The following is a 13161-nucleotide window of genomic DNA, read 5'->3' as shown; positions in this document are numbered from 1 at the left end:
AAACAGGAAAACAGGGAACTACATAGAAATATGGATCAACTCGACATGTTAGCTGCATAACCAAGTGAAGTTTAACATTTAGTAACCATGAAAGCTAGCATCACCGTATATTACCACACTTTTATACTGTATATTATATTACCGTACTTTTCCATGTATAAGACACCCCCTATTTTTGGCGGCTCTAATTTAAGAAAATGGGGGGAGATGGCACAGAGTTGTTGAGCTTGGGAGGTTACCCAGAGTTGTTGACCTTTTTTTGTGGGGTTGCCAAAAATCGCTCACCAACACGCATCACAAAATCCACCTCTTGACTGTCCTCTCGCTGGCAGAAGCTGCCAATCACCCGCCCTATTACCACAGCGCCAGCCAATCAACACCAGCCATTGACGCAATAACCATAAGACGTCCAAAAGCCGCTGACAGCTGTGGCAACAACCAATCAAACGTCCACCCTATGCACTATCCATGTATAAGACGACCCCAACTTTTAAACATAAATTTTACAGAAAAAAACCTGGTCTTATACACGGAGTAGTACGGTAATTGTTATTTAAATTAAAATAAGGTATTTGAGACTGCCCACTCCATTGTAAGTAAATTATAAATAGTTGGTAGTTATAACTAGGAAGGGGAGAGTATGGTTATCCACAGGCTGTCAGATACAAGCAAACTGATAAATGACAGAACACACCATTTTGCCTTCACTAATTCTGGATGCGTCATGAAAAAGCTACGCAATGCCATTCTGGAGTCCTTGAAGGAAAAATACAAAAAAATACTTTCCAAGTGTGGCTGGTTCATTAAACAACGAGAGGATTATAGCTAAAGAACCCTGAAACCAAATCCATGAGCCGAACAGAACTTTAGATTTGTGATGTGGCAAATCTGAGAGGAGCTTCAAAAGCAGCTTGTAATTATAGAGAGGGGAGAAGTTAATTCAATGAACCACAATTCAACGGAGTTAGCAAGCAGCTCTTGCATAAACCTAGGCGGACTTCTGTATCATAGCTGAGATCACTGAATAAGCCACAAGAGGCAAGCAGAATTCCTTTGCATCTGATTTACCTGGTTTTTAACTTTCATCATACACGTGATCTCTGAGCAGTCTTGCAGGCTGATCTTTTGAGAGGGTGTCGAGAGATCAGTCATATTCCAGAAATACAACTCAGTGCTCGCTGAACATGATGCCAACACTTGCTCACTCTAAGGCAAAAGCGAAGAGAAAGGCAAGAGAATACTCGTTTTAATGCGAAGGATTGTCTAGCATGTTTAGGTTAAGGTGGTAGTAACAAATCGACTACTGTTACATACCTCGGGGAACAACTGGAAACAGAGGAAGGGCATAGCTCTCACGTTGTCGTCCATTTGTACCCTTTGCCGAATAATACCATTTGTTGAGAGGACCAGAATACAGGTCCCTACACCTTAAAACAAACATTCATAAAGCACTTAGTGACAAAGATATTATTATTGTCTCATTAAAGCAGAAATGAAGATGGTGGTGCATGGATCCTTTACACTAAATAAGTAAATACAAGGCATGACCAAAAAGTAGGGTGAATCACCCCTGTACGTGATAATAGGAACTGCCGGATTCACAGAGACATATGGGAGGTGTCTGTCCGTATCTCAGCTAACATAGGCACACGTGTCTCAGAATTTATTTGACGGCCTACGTCCATGTGGCAGCTGTTTTGTTGTTGTTTGGTCGTCTTAGTCGTGTTCGACTCTCCGTGACCCCATGAACCAGTGCATGCCTTGGAAACTCTCACTTTCTTCTCAAAGCTTCTTCTTTTTTATTCTCGGCAAAATACTGGAGTGGTTCTCCAGTTCCTTCTCCAGGTGGATCACATTTAGTCTAAACTCTCGGCCATGACCTGTCCATCTTGGGGCTGTTTAGTAATAATAATAATATCTTTATTGTCATTGTACAACCTCCCTCCCCCACCCCCAAACACTCAATCTCTTATCGAATAACACACCACCTCGCAAGTCAATTTCGCTATGTTATTTTCTGTTCAACAGCCTAACAGCCCACGGATAGAAGCTATTTTTTAGCCTGTTGGTACAGCTGATTATACTTCTATATCTCCTGCCCGAGGGTAGAAGATTAAAGGGGTGATGGCTGGGGTGTGAGTCATCCCTGAGAATTTTTCTCGCTCTCCTAAAGTGACGATCCCTTGCGATGTTAATAGTGCAGTGCGTTGTGATTGAAAATGGAGCAGAGAGTCAATATGAAATTCTGTTTCAAATTGGGTAAAACGGCATCGGAAACCCACGAAATGCTCACAATTGTGTACAGAGATGAAGCTGTAACCCGAAAGACAGCGTATGAGTGGTTTAAGCATTTCCATGAAGGGTGGCAAAAAACTGAAGATGGCCCTCAGTCTGGCAGACCGTCAACAAACTGAACGGCAGCAAATGGCGACAGAGTTGAAGAGTTATTGATGCGGGATCAACGTTTGGCCATCTGAAGGATGGCAAAAGGATTTCATATCCCATGTGAAATCGTTCCTGAGGTTACTGAGTTGTCCCACCCTCCATATTCTCCCGATCCGGCCCCACCAAATTTCTTTCTTTTTCCAAAACTGAAATCTGCCCTGAAAGGGCACAGATTTCCCAACATTTCACATGTCCAAGCTGCTGCGACGAGGGAACTGAAAGCAGTATGAAAAGAGGACTTCTCCAGAAGTTTCCAAAAGTTCTACGAACATTGTCAATGGTGCATTGTATCAGATTTCTGTCCGATTTCTGTGACCATTCACCCAACTTTCCGGTCACACCTTGTATTTCTGTTTCTAACCTTAACACTAATATTCTTAACTATGGAATAGTTTAGCAAAAGGATATACAGTGGCACCTCGAGTTACAAACGTCTCAGTTACAAACGCTTCAGGTTACAGACTCTGCTAACCTGGAAAAGTTACCGTATTTTTCGCTCTATAGGACGCACCCAACCATAGGACGCACCTTGTTTTAGAGGGGGAGAACAAGAAAAAAAATTCTCCCCCTCTCTGCTCAGCACCCCTTCAGCGAAACCGCAGGAGAAATGGAGCCCCTTCCATTTCTCCTCCCGCTTGGCTGAAGGGGCGCTACACAGCTCCCCCTCTCTGCTGAAGCCAGGAGTCTTGCTCTCCCGGCTTCAGTGAAAGGAACCCGAAGCCTTTGGAGCACAGTGCGAGTTCCCGCTGCGCTCCAAAGGCTTCAGGGATAGCCGCCTGAAGCCTTTGGAACACAGCAGGACCTCGCGCTGCACTCCAAAGGTTTCGGGTCCCTTTCGCTGAAGCCGGGAGAGTCTTGCTCCCTCTGCGCTTCGGAGGCTTCACGTTGCTATCGCTGAAGCCAGGGAGCCTGCATTCGCTCCAGAGGACGCACACACATTTCCCCTTAATTTTTGGAGGGGAAAAAGTACGTCCTATAGAGCGAAAAATACAGTACCTTGAGTTGAGAACTTTGCCCCTGGATGAGAATGGAAATCGTGTGCCGGCGGCACAGCGGCAGCAAGAGGCCCCATTAGTGAAAGGATGCCTCTAGTTGAGAACAGTTTCAGGTTGAGAACAGACCTCCGGGACGAATTAAGTTAGTAACTAGAGGTACCACTGTAAATGATTCACAGGAAAGAAAAGAGAACATGTTTGGGACCCTAATCTGGTTCACTGCACCGTTTGGGGGCTCCCCCTATTTTCTGGTGCTGCCTTCTTCCTATTAAGCATTGAAGGGAAATACCAACGCTGTTAGGAAAACTCCTGTTTCTGATAGGAGTTTGTCAGGTTCATGAGCACCAGGTGAGCTCTCTTCCTAATGCAGATAAATGCTTCTGACAAAGCATTGAAACAACACGCCTACATTTGCAGCAAGGAAGAGTCTTCCCAGAAATGAAATTTAAATTAATCAGTCCCACGGTTTCAGCCGTAGTCTGCTAAAGTTATTATAAGCATTTGGCTGACGGTCTCCAAGAAAGAGCAGGGGAAGGCTGAAGGTGGCCGATTTCTTATGAATCAAAGTCAGATGTGGCTTCCCCACCCTCTTCCTTTTAAATTACATTCTTTTCAGGTAGATGAAGACACAGGAAACTTACAGCACCAAAGCCTGTTACTGTGGAATTTGATAGCAGTCAGAGTTTCACAGGGCAGCTGGAATCGGTGGTTGACTTTCAAGGTGCTGATGTCCCACATAATCACTGTTCCGTCCACGCTGCAAGAATAGGCCTCACTGCACATGTGCAAGGAAAGTACGTGATGTTAGGACATGTGTTACAAAAAAATTTAAAAAGTCGACATAAAAAGTAATACAGTGGTATCTCGGTTTTCGAACATAATCCATTCCGGAAGACCACTTGAGTTCCAAAACGTCTGAAAACCGAAGCATTTACTTACGCAAGACTCAATACGGAAGCCGTGTGGCACATTCAACTTCCAAAAAGCATTCAAAAACCGAAGCATTCACTTTCAGGTTTTCGATGTTCGAAAACCGAAACATTCGACTTCCAAAACGTTCAAAAACCGAGGTACCACTGTACTGTGGTTGAGGTAACAACATGTAATTCTATTCATGAGCCACTATTTGCCCGAGAAGTCAGTGTGTGTGTGTGTGTGTGGTGTGTATTGTTCAGTCTTGAAACATTACCTTTACCCCTCCTGCTTTTAAGCTAAAAAAAATCGCATTCCAAGTTTTGTGATATCTAGATTCTAGCCTCCCTTCAATGCAATGCAGAAGGAGTGAACTAAAACTTGTCCAATAACATTTCTCCTGCTTTAGGGCTGTGCTGCTGTTTACATCCATAAAATAGCCTACTATATCCAATCTCATAAATTAGATATTGAGACACACACACACACACACACACACACACTACTGAGGAACCAGCTTTTGGAACTAAGACCTCAGCTCAAAACTGGACTGCTCTTATTTCAAATGTACTCATACCTCCCCAACATCCACCTGGACAAAAGGCGAAAATGTGACTGGAAGACGAATTACGTACATTTTCTAGTTTCTAAGCTCATCTCTTCGCAAGGAGCTTTCTTGCTATTTTGACACATCTCATGGATTAGAAAGTTCTGCAGGTGACAGGAGAGAACCAGCCAGTACCTCGGGGCAAGGGAACCTTTGGACCTATAGAAATTATTGGATTTCACCTCCCAATCAGCAAAAACCAGCATGACCAGGAGTCAGAGATTTTGTAGTGCAGGACGACAAGAGGACTGCAGGTTCCCCATCTCTGTTTTTCACTTAAAATTTATAGGTGAAATATTTCAAGTGGATACCCAGACATGTACAAGGGAACAGAAATGTTTTACAAACTGGTGCATCATCCAGCTTCTCTCGCAAAAGCCATGAGTGGTTGTAGTTCCCACAGCTCTCATGTGCAACCCTTTTACTGTGCTTCCTCTTCCTTCCCCATGAAATTCCTCATACTTGGAAATTTGGCTTCATTGGGTTTAAAAAACTTCTCACTAAAATTCCCCCCACATGCTAAGACTGCACAGTTGCAAAGCTACCCCCTTGTATTCCAACAATAGTTTCCACTAAGCTTTGTTAATAAGTTCTGTGCCCTCTAGGTTTTGGGGGAAATGAATTCAAAGCTGCTCTCCATTTTTCACCCAGAGGTGGGCTGAAAGGTAGAGGTCCCTAAGGGACTCAGAAATTCCTCAAGCTACTGCCTATCAGAAGGTTCACAGCCTGGTTTTTGGCAGCACGTCATAGTTCCATTTTGAGGGAAACACTTTGAGGAAAAAGAGGGTCCACCAATAGAAGTCTCTCTCTCTCTCTCTCTCTCTCTCTCTCTCTCTCTCTCTCTCTCTCTCTCCCCTGGTCCCTTACACTCAGGATACAATCCCAGTTGGTCTTTGAACAAGAGAACCTGCCATACTATATATTCAGCTGACCTGGAGCTGCTATCTCCATTTTTCACAATGATGTCCACAACTTCGGAGCGATGGTCGTTCAGCTGCTTATTGCAAGACATGCTGTGGGTGTTGATCAAATAGATAATGGAGTCCTGAGAACCAATCCAGACTTGGCTTTGTTCCACCATTACCATACAATTCTGCATTTGTAAGAAGAAGAAGAAATACTCAGCAAGACTATATCACTGCAGCATGGAAGCTCTCAATATCACACCAAAACATTAAATCCCTGAAAAGCCTTGATGATTCTGAAAGACACACAAATGTTTTCCAGAGGTGAAATTCCACTTAACTGTCTGTAACCTTGAGTCTCTTGGATGGGCAGTTCCCTATCCCAAACACTGTTCTCTGAGGGAGGAGAAGCATCTGTCTCTACTGAACTTAAGGAAACACCTGCACCCCTTTCTGACATATGTTGCATAGAAACCTGCGCCTCTCAGGTCCTCCTTGAAGTCTCTTTGCCCCCATCTCTCAGTGAAGCCTTGAAGAATTCCAAACAGTGTGCGTCAATTTCATTAGCATTATTTACCTCCCAAGAAAAAAACACGGGTGGTTTTCCTTCTGCGCCATTCCCCGGATTTCGTGACACAGTATATCTGGACAGAATATATTGTCACATAAATAACAATGAAACATAAAAACCCCCCAACACAACTCACATCTACCAAAACAAAAACAAAATGGATGGAAAAGTTTAAAAAGTCAAAACGCCCATGTGCATTTCAATACTTTTTGCTAGCAAATTAAAAATTATGTGGTATTTGCACAGTGTTACTTACCAGTGTAGAGTTTCCTACTTTAAGATAGTGCTGTATGGACCACGTAGATGCATCGAACACGACCACCTTCCCCTCATTTAAGGCACACCATAATTTTGGGTGGGCATCCCCGTGCTTTTCTGCTGGATCAAGTTGCCCTAAGCGTTGGAAGGAGAAAACAGTGACACACTTGATATAAAATACGTTTGAACCAAATACATTATCGGGCAATATACTATCTAAGAGTATACATCTGGCTATGCCATCTTACAGATTGGGTTACTGGGGAACACTGAAGAGCAGCTGTATTTCTTGATGCCTATTAACGTCTCCCTCAGCTGTTACCTTTTCCACTAAGAAGTGTTTTTGTTCAAGACAGTCCCTATATTTAACAAAGCTTAACCCTGATTTAGCCTACACAGAATAGTGAGATAAATAAAGGTAAAAGGTAAAGGATCCCTGGACGGTTAAGTCCAGTCAAAGGCGACTATGGGGTTGCGGTGCTCATCTCGCTTTCAGGCCAAGGGAGCTGGTGTTTGTCCACAGACAGCTTTCCAGGTCATGTGACCAGCAGGACTAAACCGCTTCTGGCACAACAGAATACCTCGATGGAAACCAGAGTGCATGGAAACACTGTTTACCTTCCCACTGGAGAAGTACCTATTTATCTACTTGCACTGGCATGCTTTTGAACTGCTAGGTTGGCAGGAGCTGGGACCAAGCAACGGGAGCTCACCCCATCGCGGGGATTCGAACTGCCGACCTTCCAATCGGCAAGCCCAAGAGGCTCAGTGGTTTAGACCACAGCGCCACTTTGTAGTGAGATAAATATTTGGCCTTGGAATGAGGATACCAGAGTTCTTATTGCCTCCTCTCCTCGGCCATGTATCTCACCAGGAGGCCTCTTTCTGTTATCTACCCCAACTTGTTGAGAAGCCAACATACCCCATCCCGACACACTGGGGTGCTGTAATGTCACCGAGTTCCACCAACTCCAATTGTTCCCTGACACGCACCCCTTCCAGGAATACAGTATTCCATACCTGGTGTGTAAAGTAAGACTTCTATTGCTTGTGGAAAAGTTTCCCCAGCTGATGGATTAATCTTGTGCTTGAGCGTTTCTCTTGTTGTTTTGGGGACCATCATGGGCACTGAAGAAGAGCAAACAAATATATGTTGTTGTTTTTCAAAGTTACTGTCAGGCCCAAGAGGATAAACACATGCAAATGCCTGAAGAAATAAAGGCCAGTCACAGAATGAAAACAGAAGTCCGTTTGGAAGGCAGTCAGAATAGTCACACAACAGGTCCCAGCATCTCTTGCGGGGGCGCAATTAGTGCCAGCGCCGTCCGTTAAGAGTTCGGGTGTAATCTTCGACACCTCCCTTTCCATGGAGGCGCAGATTGCAGCTATAACAAAGGTGGCATTTTTTCATCTCCGCCAAGCTAAGCAGTTGGCTCCTTATCTCTCTCGCCCTGACCTAGCCACTGTGATCCACACGACGGTCACCTCCAGACTGGATTATTGTAACTCGCTCTATGTGGGGCTGCCCTTGAGACTGACCCAGAAACTCCAGCAGGTGCAGAATGCCGCGGCGAGACTCCTTAGGGGGTCCTTGCCGTGGGATCACATTCACCTGGTGCTATACCAGCTGCACTGGCTCCCAGTGGAGTATAGGATCAGGTTTAAGGTGCTGGTTTTAACCTGTAAAGCCCTATATGGCCTAGGACCCTCGTACCTACAGGACCGCCTCTCCTGGTATGTCCCACAGAGGAACTTACGGTCTTCAAACAAAAACATCTTGAAGGTCCCAGGCCACAGAGAGGTTAGGCTGGCCTCAACTAGAGCCAGGGCTTTTTCGGCTGTAGCTCCGATCTGGTGGAACACTCTGTCACAAGAGACTAGGGCCCTGCGGGACTTGATATCTTTCCGCAGGGCCTGCAAGACAGAGCTGTTCCACCAGGCCTTTGGCCAGGGCACAGCCTGACTCCCTCCTTTGGCAATCTTCACAGAACTCTAGCCCAATGGTTGCCATCAATTTGATTTGAATTAATTTTATAATGAAATGATTTTAGAATGTTGTATTATTTTATTGTTGTTAGCCGCCCTGAGCCCGGCTTCGGCTGGCGAGGGCGGGATATAAATAAAATTTATTATTATTATTATTATGATTGGAGATGCCTTGGCCCAACAGAGTTCTGGACGACACTCTTAGATACAGAACAACGGTTCTAGCAGGAGCATTTAAGCCACAAACCAGCTCACCTTCATTCTTCATCTTGTCAAAGTAAGATAGCTTGGAAGCAGCATAAATGATCTTAGAGGACTGCAGTATACCCACGACTGCATCCATCAGGAGAACGTTCGTAAGTGCTTGTTGAATATATTGAGGGTCCTAGGGGACAAAATGAAAAGAAGCCATTATGTTCTGTGAACCGCCCTGAGACCTCCGGGTATAGGGCGGTATATAAATTCAATAAATAATAATAATACTTGCTTTTTGCCTTCTGTTCCTTTTGTTTTAAGAAAAAGCCCATGTTTATCTCCCAGTGTGTATGTCCATGATCATCCCATTCGGCTTTGCATGTGTGCATAATGCAATATTCTATATAATCACATTACCAAATTCAATCTAACAATACGAAGCCTTTGTTTGTTTACTTATTAAGTTTAGGGGAGGAAATACTTTCCTTCAGGACCTTTAACTACCATCCCATTAACAGTAAAAATGGATTGCACCAATCTATCCAGAATCAGGTTGAAATGTGTGCCAAGGAAGCCATACAACAAAACAGTTATTTAAAATATGGATACAGAAGATGTCAGGCACATTCATCAACAGTATCGTGGTTTTTGTAACGACGGCTGCAGTCTTGGCAAAATTGGTCACTTCACTTCTCTAATTATTAATCTCCTCTTACAAGTGAAGGCGAGCGAAACATGGAAATTTGAAAAGTCAACGAGATAGTAAAAGCATACAAAACCTTTCTTTTGACAATACAAAACATATTTCAACTGCCAATTCAAAGTGCCAGACCTTGTGATCGTCCGCCATTTTCTTCCCGGCCCACATCTCCTTCACCATCAAGTGCCACAGATCACATTCAGATTTAAGATTTGCTTCGAAAACCTCCTTTTTGGACACGGCTTTTATCTTTAGGGTGGGAATCCGGAGAAGCAGGAAAGCAACTGTCGTACTCTTCACTTCCTGGGTTTGGGAGCAGTGGGAGAAGACAGAGAAATTAGAACTTAAAACTGAAGTGAGGCAAAGTACAGCTACACAGCCGTCTCCTCCAAATCCCTTCCCCGTAACTTTTTCAGTTCCTCAGATGCTAAGCTCTTTCCGGAGACTTGCTTTTCTCTAAACCAGGCATGGCCAAACTTGGCCCTCCAGCTCCTTTTTGGGACTACAGCTCCCATCATCCCTAGCTAACAGGACCAGTGGTCAGGGATGATGGGAATTGTAGTCCCAAAACAGCTGGAGGGCCAAGTTTGGCCGTGCCTGCTCTAAACAAACAATGGTCACAGTAGCGCAGGTGTGGAGAAACCACCAGATGTTGCGGAACTACAAATTCCATCATGCCTGGCCATTGGCTATGCTTGCTGGGGCTGATGAGAACTGTAGTTCAGCAACACCCAGATGGCCAAAGATTCTCCAAACCTGCAGCAGATGCAACAGAGCCCCCTGGATTGTATTGTATGCAATATTATTAAAATGCTGGAGGGTGGGAGAGTTTGCACGTAAGTTCCATTAAGAGATGGCAAGAATTTCAAGCACTGAACAGGTTGCCAAACATGCCCCAGACACAACTGACCCGAAAAATTAAACTCTGGTATGGGAAAACTGATGTTAAAAGCCTAACACGTACACAAGATGATAATGACTGTTTCAGATATAGGGTTGCCTCAACTATATCTTGTGCATACCACCATCAGCCCTAAAGCACATAAATATATAAAAGGCCTCTTTAAAGGCCACCAACTGGGATATAAGGTAGCCCCAAATCTGCAGTCGTATAATAAATATCTTCAAAATTAGGGAATTCAGCTATTGAATCTATGTCGCACTCACCTCTATGTCCCTGAAAGTTGCAATCTCTTGGTAGCCAGGCCGAACTCCTTCAGTCAGAAGGAACAAGCGCTTCTGAGTCATGGCTATTTTCCCAACTCCTTTGTTTGTTTTAACAGAGGACGACAACTTGTAGACACATTCGTTTTTGTCTAAGCGTTCTATCACACTGGGGGGCAGGTTTACTTCTTGCGCTTCTGCTTCCGTTTCCTTCCAGTAGGTATAAAAGTCCTTAAATGTTTCTGGGTCTATTTGTTTCTGATGTCCTTAAATGAAAGGAACCATTATTTCCTGTTAACATTTCTTCACAACCTGAGACACCCTGAGAAAAGTCAGGCTAACCTGGTTCGACACGACACAGGAAGCCAAACTAGTTCCTCCTTTCACCCAAGCAGTGGGACAAGGTTTTAACTTCTGTGGCAAATGTGTTTTGAGATTATAAACCACGTCTTACAACATTTAGAATTTATTGGACTCTGTTTCATTCATGTAGAAAGGGATTATCTATGACAACATGTCGCTGGAGATGTAATAGGGAAAATGATTGTTTGAAACATATGTTTATGCAATGTCCAACGCTTAAGAATTTTTGGAGGAAAGTATTAGGATGCATAGGGACGCAGGTGGCGCTGTGGGTTAAACCACAGAGCCTAGGACTTGCCGATCGGAAGGTCGGCGGTTCAAATCCCCACGACGGGGTGAGCTCCCGTTGCTCCATCCCTGCTCCTGCCAACCTAGCAGTTCGAAAGCACATCAAAGTGCAAGTAGATAAATAGGTACCGCTCTGGCGGGAAGGTAGACGGCGTTTCCGTGCGCTGCTCTGGTTCGCCAGAAGCGGCTTAGTCATGCTGGCCACATGACCTGGAAGCTTTACTTCCACATGGCTCCCTCAGCCAATAAAGTGAGATGAGCGCCACAACCCCAGAGTCGGGCACGACTGGACCTAATGGTCAGGGGTCCCTTTACCTTTACCTATTAGGATGCATAAATACTACTGGGGAGGGGGATAAAAATTGTCAGATGAGAATATTAGCCTAAACCATATGCCAACAATATGGGGTTTGACAGCGGGTCAACTTAGATGGACTCTTTGCACTTTTACTGCAGCCAAAAGACTGATATTGGTTCATTGGAAAGAGAATACCTTTGATCAATGGATACAAGATATGATAACTCAACATATGAACGGTTTGCTTTTGGACACAGATTGTGTATAGATAAATATAATGATATTTGGAATGCATTTATAAAAATTATAATGACTTGTTAATAATTTTATATTCATTGGAATAATCATATTATTTATATACCCGTACATTGTATTTTGTCACAGTTTGCAGCACTTTTCTCTTTTTGTTTTGTATCTCTTTCCTTCCTTCCTTCCTCCAGTTTATTTCTCCACTGAAAGTTTTCAATAAAATATAAATAAAAACAGTAAGCCCTCGCTTTTCTTCTTCCTGGCCTGCTGCCTCTGCCATTACGGCCCCTAACATCTCAAATTCAAGTAGATGAAGGGAACGCAGTGGATGTAGCCTACCTTGATTTCAGCAAGGCATTTGACAAGGTGCCCCATGATATTCTTGTAAAGAAGCTGGTAAAATGCGGTCTTGACTATGCTACCACTCAGTGGATTTGTAACTGGCTGACTGACCGAACCCAAAGGGTGCTCATCAATGGTTCCTCTTCATCCTGGAGAAGAGTGACTAGTGGGGTGCCACAGGGTTCTGTCTTGGGCCCGGTCTTATTCAACATCTTTATCTTGGATAATGGACTCAAGGGCATCCTGATCAAATTGGCAAATGACACCAAACTGGGAGGGGTGGCTAACACCCCAGAGGACAGGATCACACTTCAAAACGACCTTGACAGATTAGAGAACTGGGCCAAAACAAACAAGATGAATTTTAACAGGGAGAAATGTAAAGTATTGCACTTGGGCAAAAAAAATGAGAGGCACAAATACAAGATGGGTGACACCTGGCTTGAGAGCAGTACATGTGAAAAGGATCTAGGAGTCTTGGTTGGCCACAAACTTGACATGAGCCAACAGTGTGACGCGGCAGCTAAAAAAGCCAATGCAATTCTGGGCTGCATCAATAGGGAGTATAGCATCTAGATCAAGGGAAGTAATAGTGCCACTGTATTCTGCTCTGGTCAGACCTCACCTGGAGTACTGTGTCCAGTTCTGGGCACCACAGTTCAAGAAGGACACTGACAAACTGGAACGTGTCCAGAAGAGGGCAACCAAAATGGTCAAAGGCCTGGAAACAATGCCTTATGAGGAACGGCTAAGGGAGCTGGGCATGTTTAGCCTGGAGAAGAGGAGGTTAAGGGGTGATATGATAGCCATGTTCAAATATATAAAAGGATGTCACATAGAGGAGGGAGAAAGGTTGTTTTCTGCTGCTCCAGAGAAGCGGACA

General features: G+C 44.2%; 1 protein-coding gene across 6 annotated transcripts in view; it reads right to left on the bottom strand.

Moving 5' to 3' along the window:
• The window catches only part of DENND3 (DENN domain containing 3), a 48689-nt gene that overhangs the window by 1766 nt on the left and 33762 nt on the right, over positions 1 to 13161 (bottom strand). For all 6 annotated transcript variants that reach the window (XR_014549934.1, XR_014549935.1, XM_083621863.1 and 3 more), the window contains 9 exons: positions 10742 to 11004; positions 9707 to 9877; positions 8935 to 9064; positions 7714 to 7821; positions 6692 to 6828; positions 5892 to 6052; positions 4082 to 4215; positions 1315 to 1427; positions 1069 to 1206 (listed from right to left, as the gene is read on the bottom strand). Coding sequence is in view for 4 of the 6 variants with exons in the window: in XM_083621863.1 (XP_083477989.1) it covers positions 1069 to 1206; positions 1315 to 1427; positions 4082 to 4215; positions 5892 to 6052; positions 6692 to 6828; positions 7714 to 7821; positions 8935 to 9064; positions 9707 to 9877; positions 10742 to 11004 (1355 nt within the window). In the remaining 2 variants the exon portion in view is untranslated. The remainder of the gene's footprint in view (positions 1 to 1068; positions 1207 to 1314; positions 1428 to 4081; positions 4216 to 5891; positions 6053 to 6691; positions 6829 to 7713; positions 7822 to 8934; positions 9065 to 9706; positions 9878 to 10741; positions 11005 to 13161) is intronic.

The sequence above is a fragment of the Podarcis filfolensis genome (genome assembly GCF_964270895.1).
Source record: "Podarcis filfolensis genome assembly, chromosome: 7".
NCBI classification, from domain to species: Eukaryota; Metazoa; Chordata; class Lepidosauria; order Squamata; family Lacertidae; genus Podarcis; species Podarcis filfolensis.
Note: the sequence above shows the minus strand (reverse complement) of the source record. Positions and strands in the feature narration are given on the sequence as shown.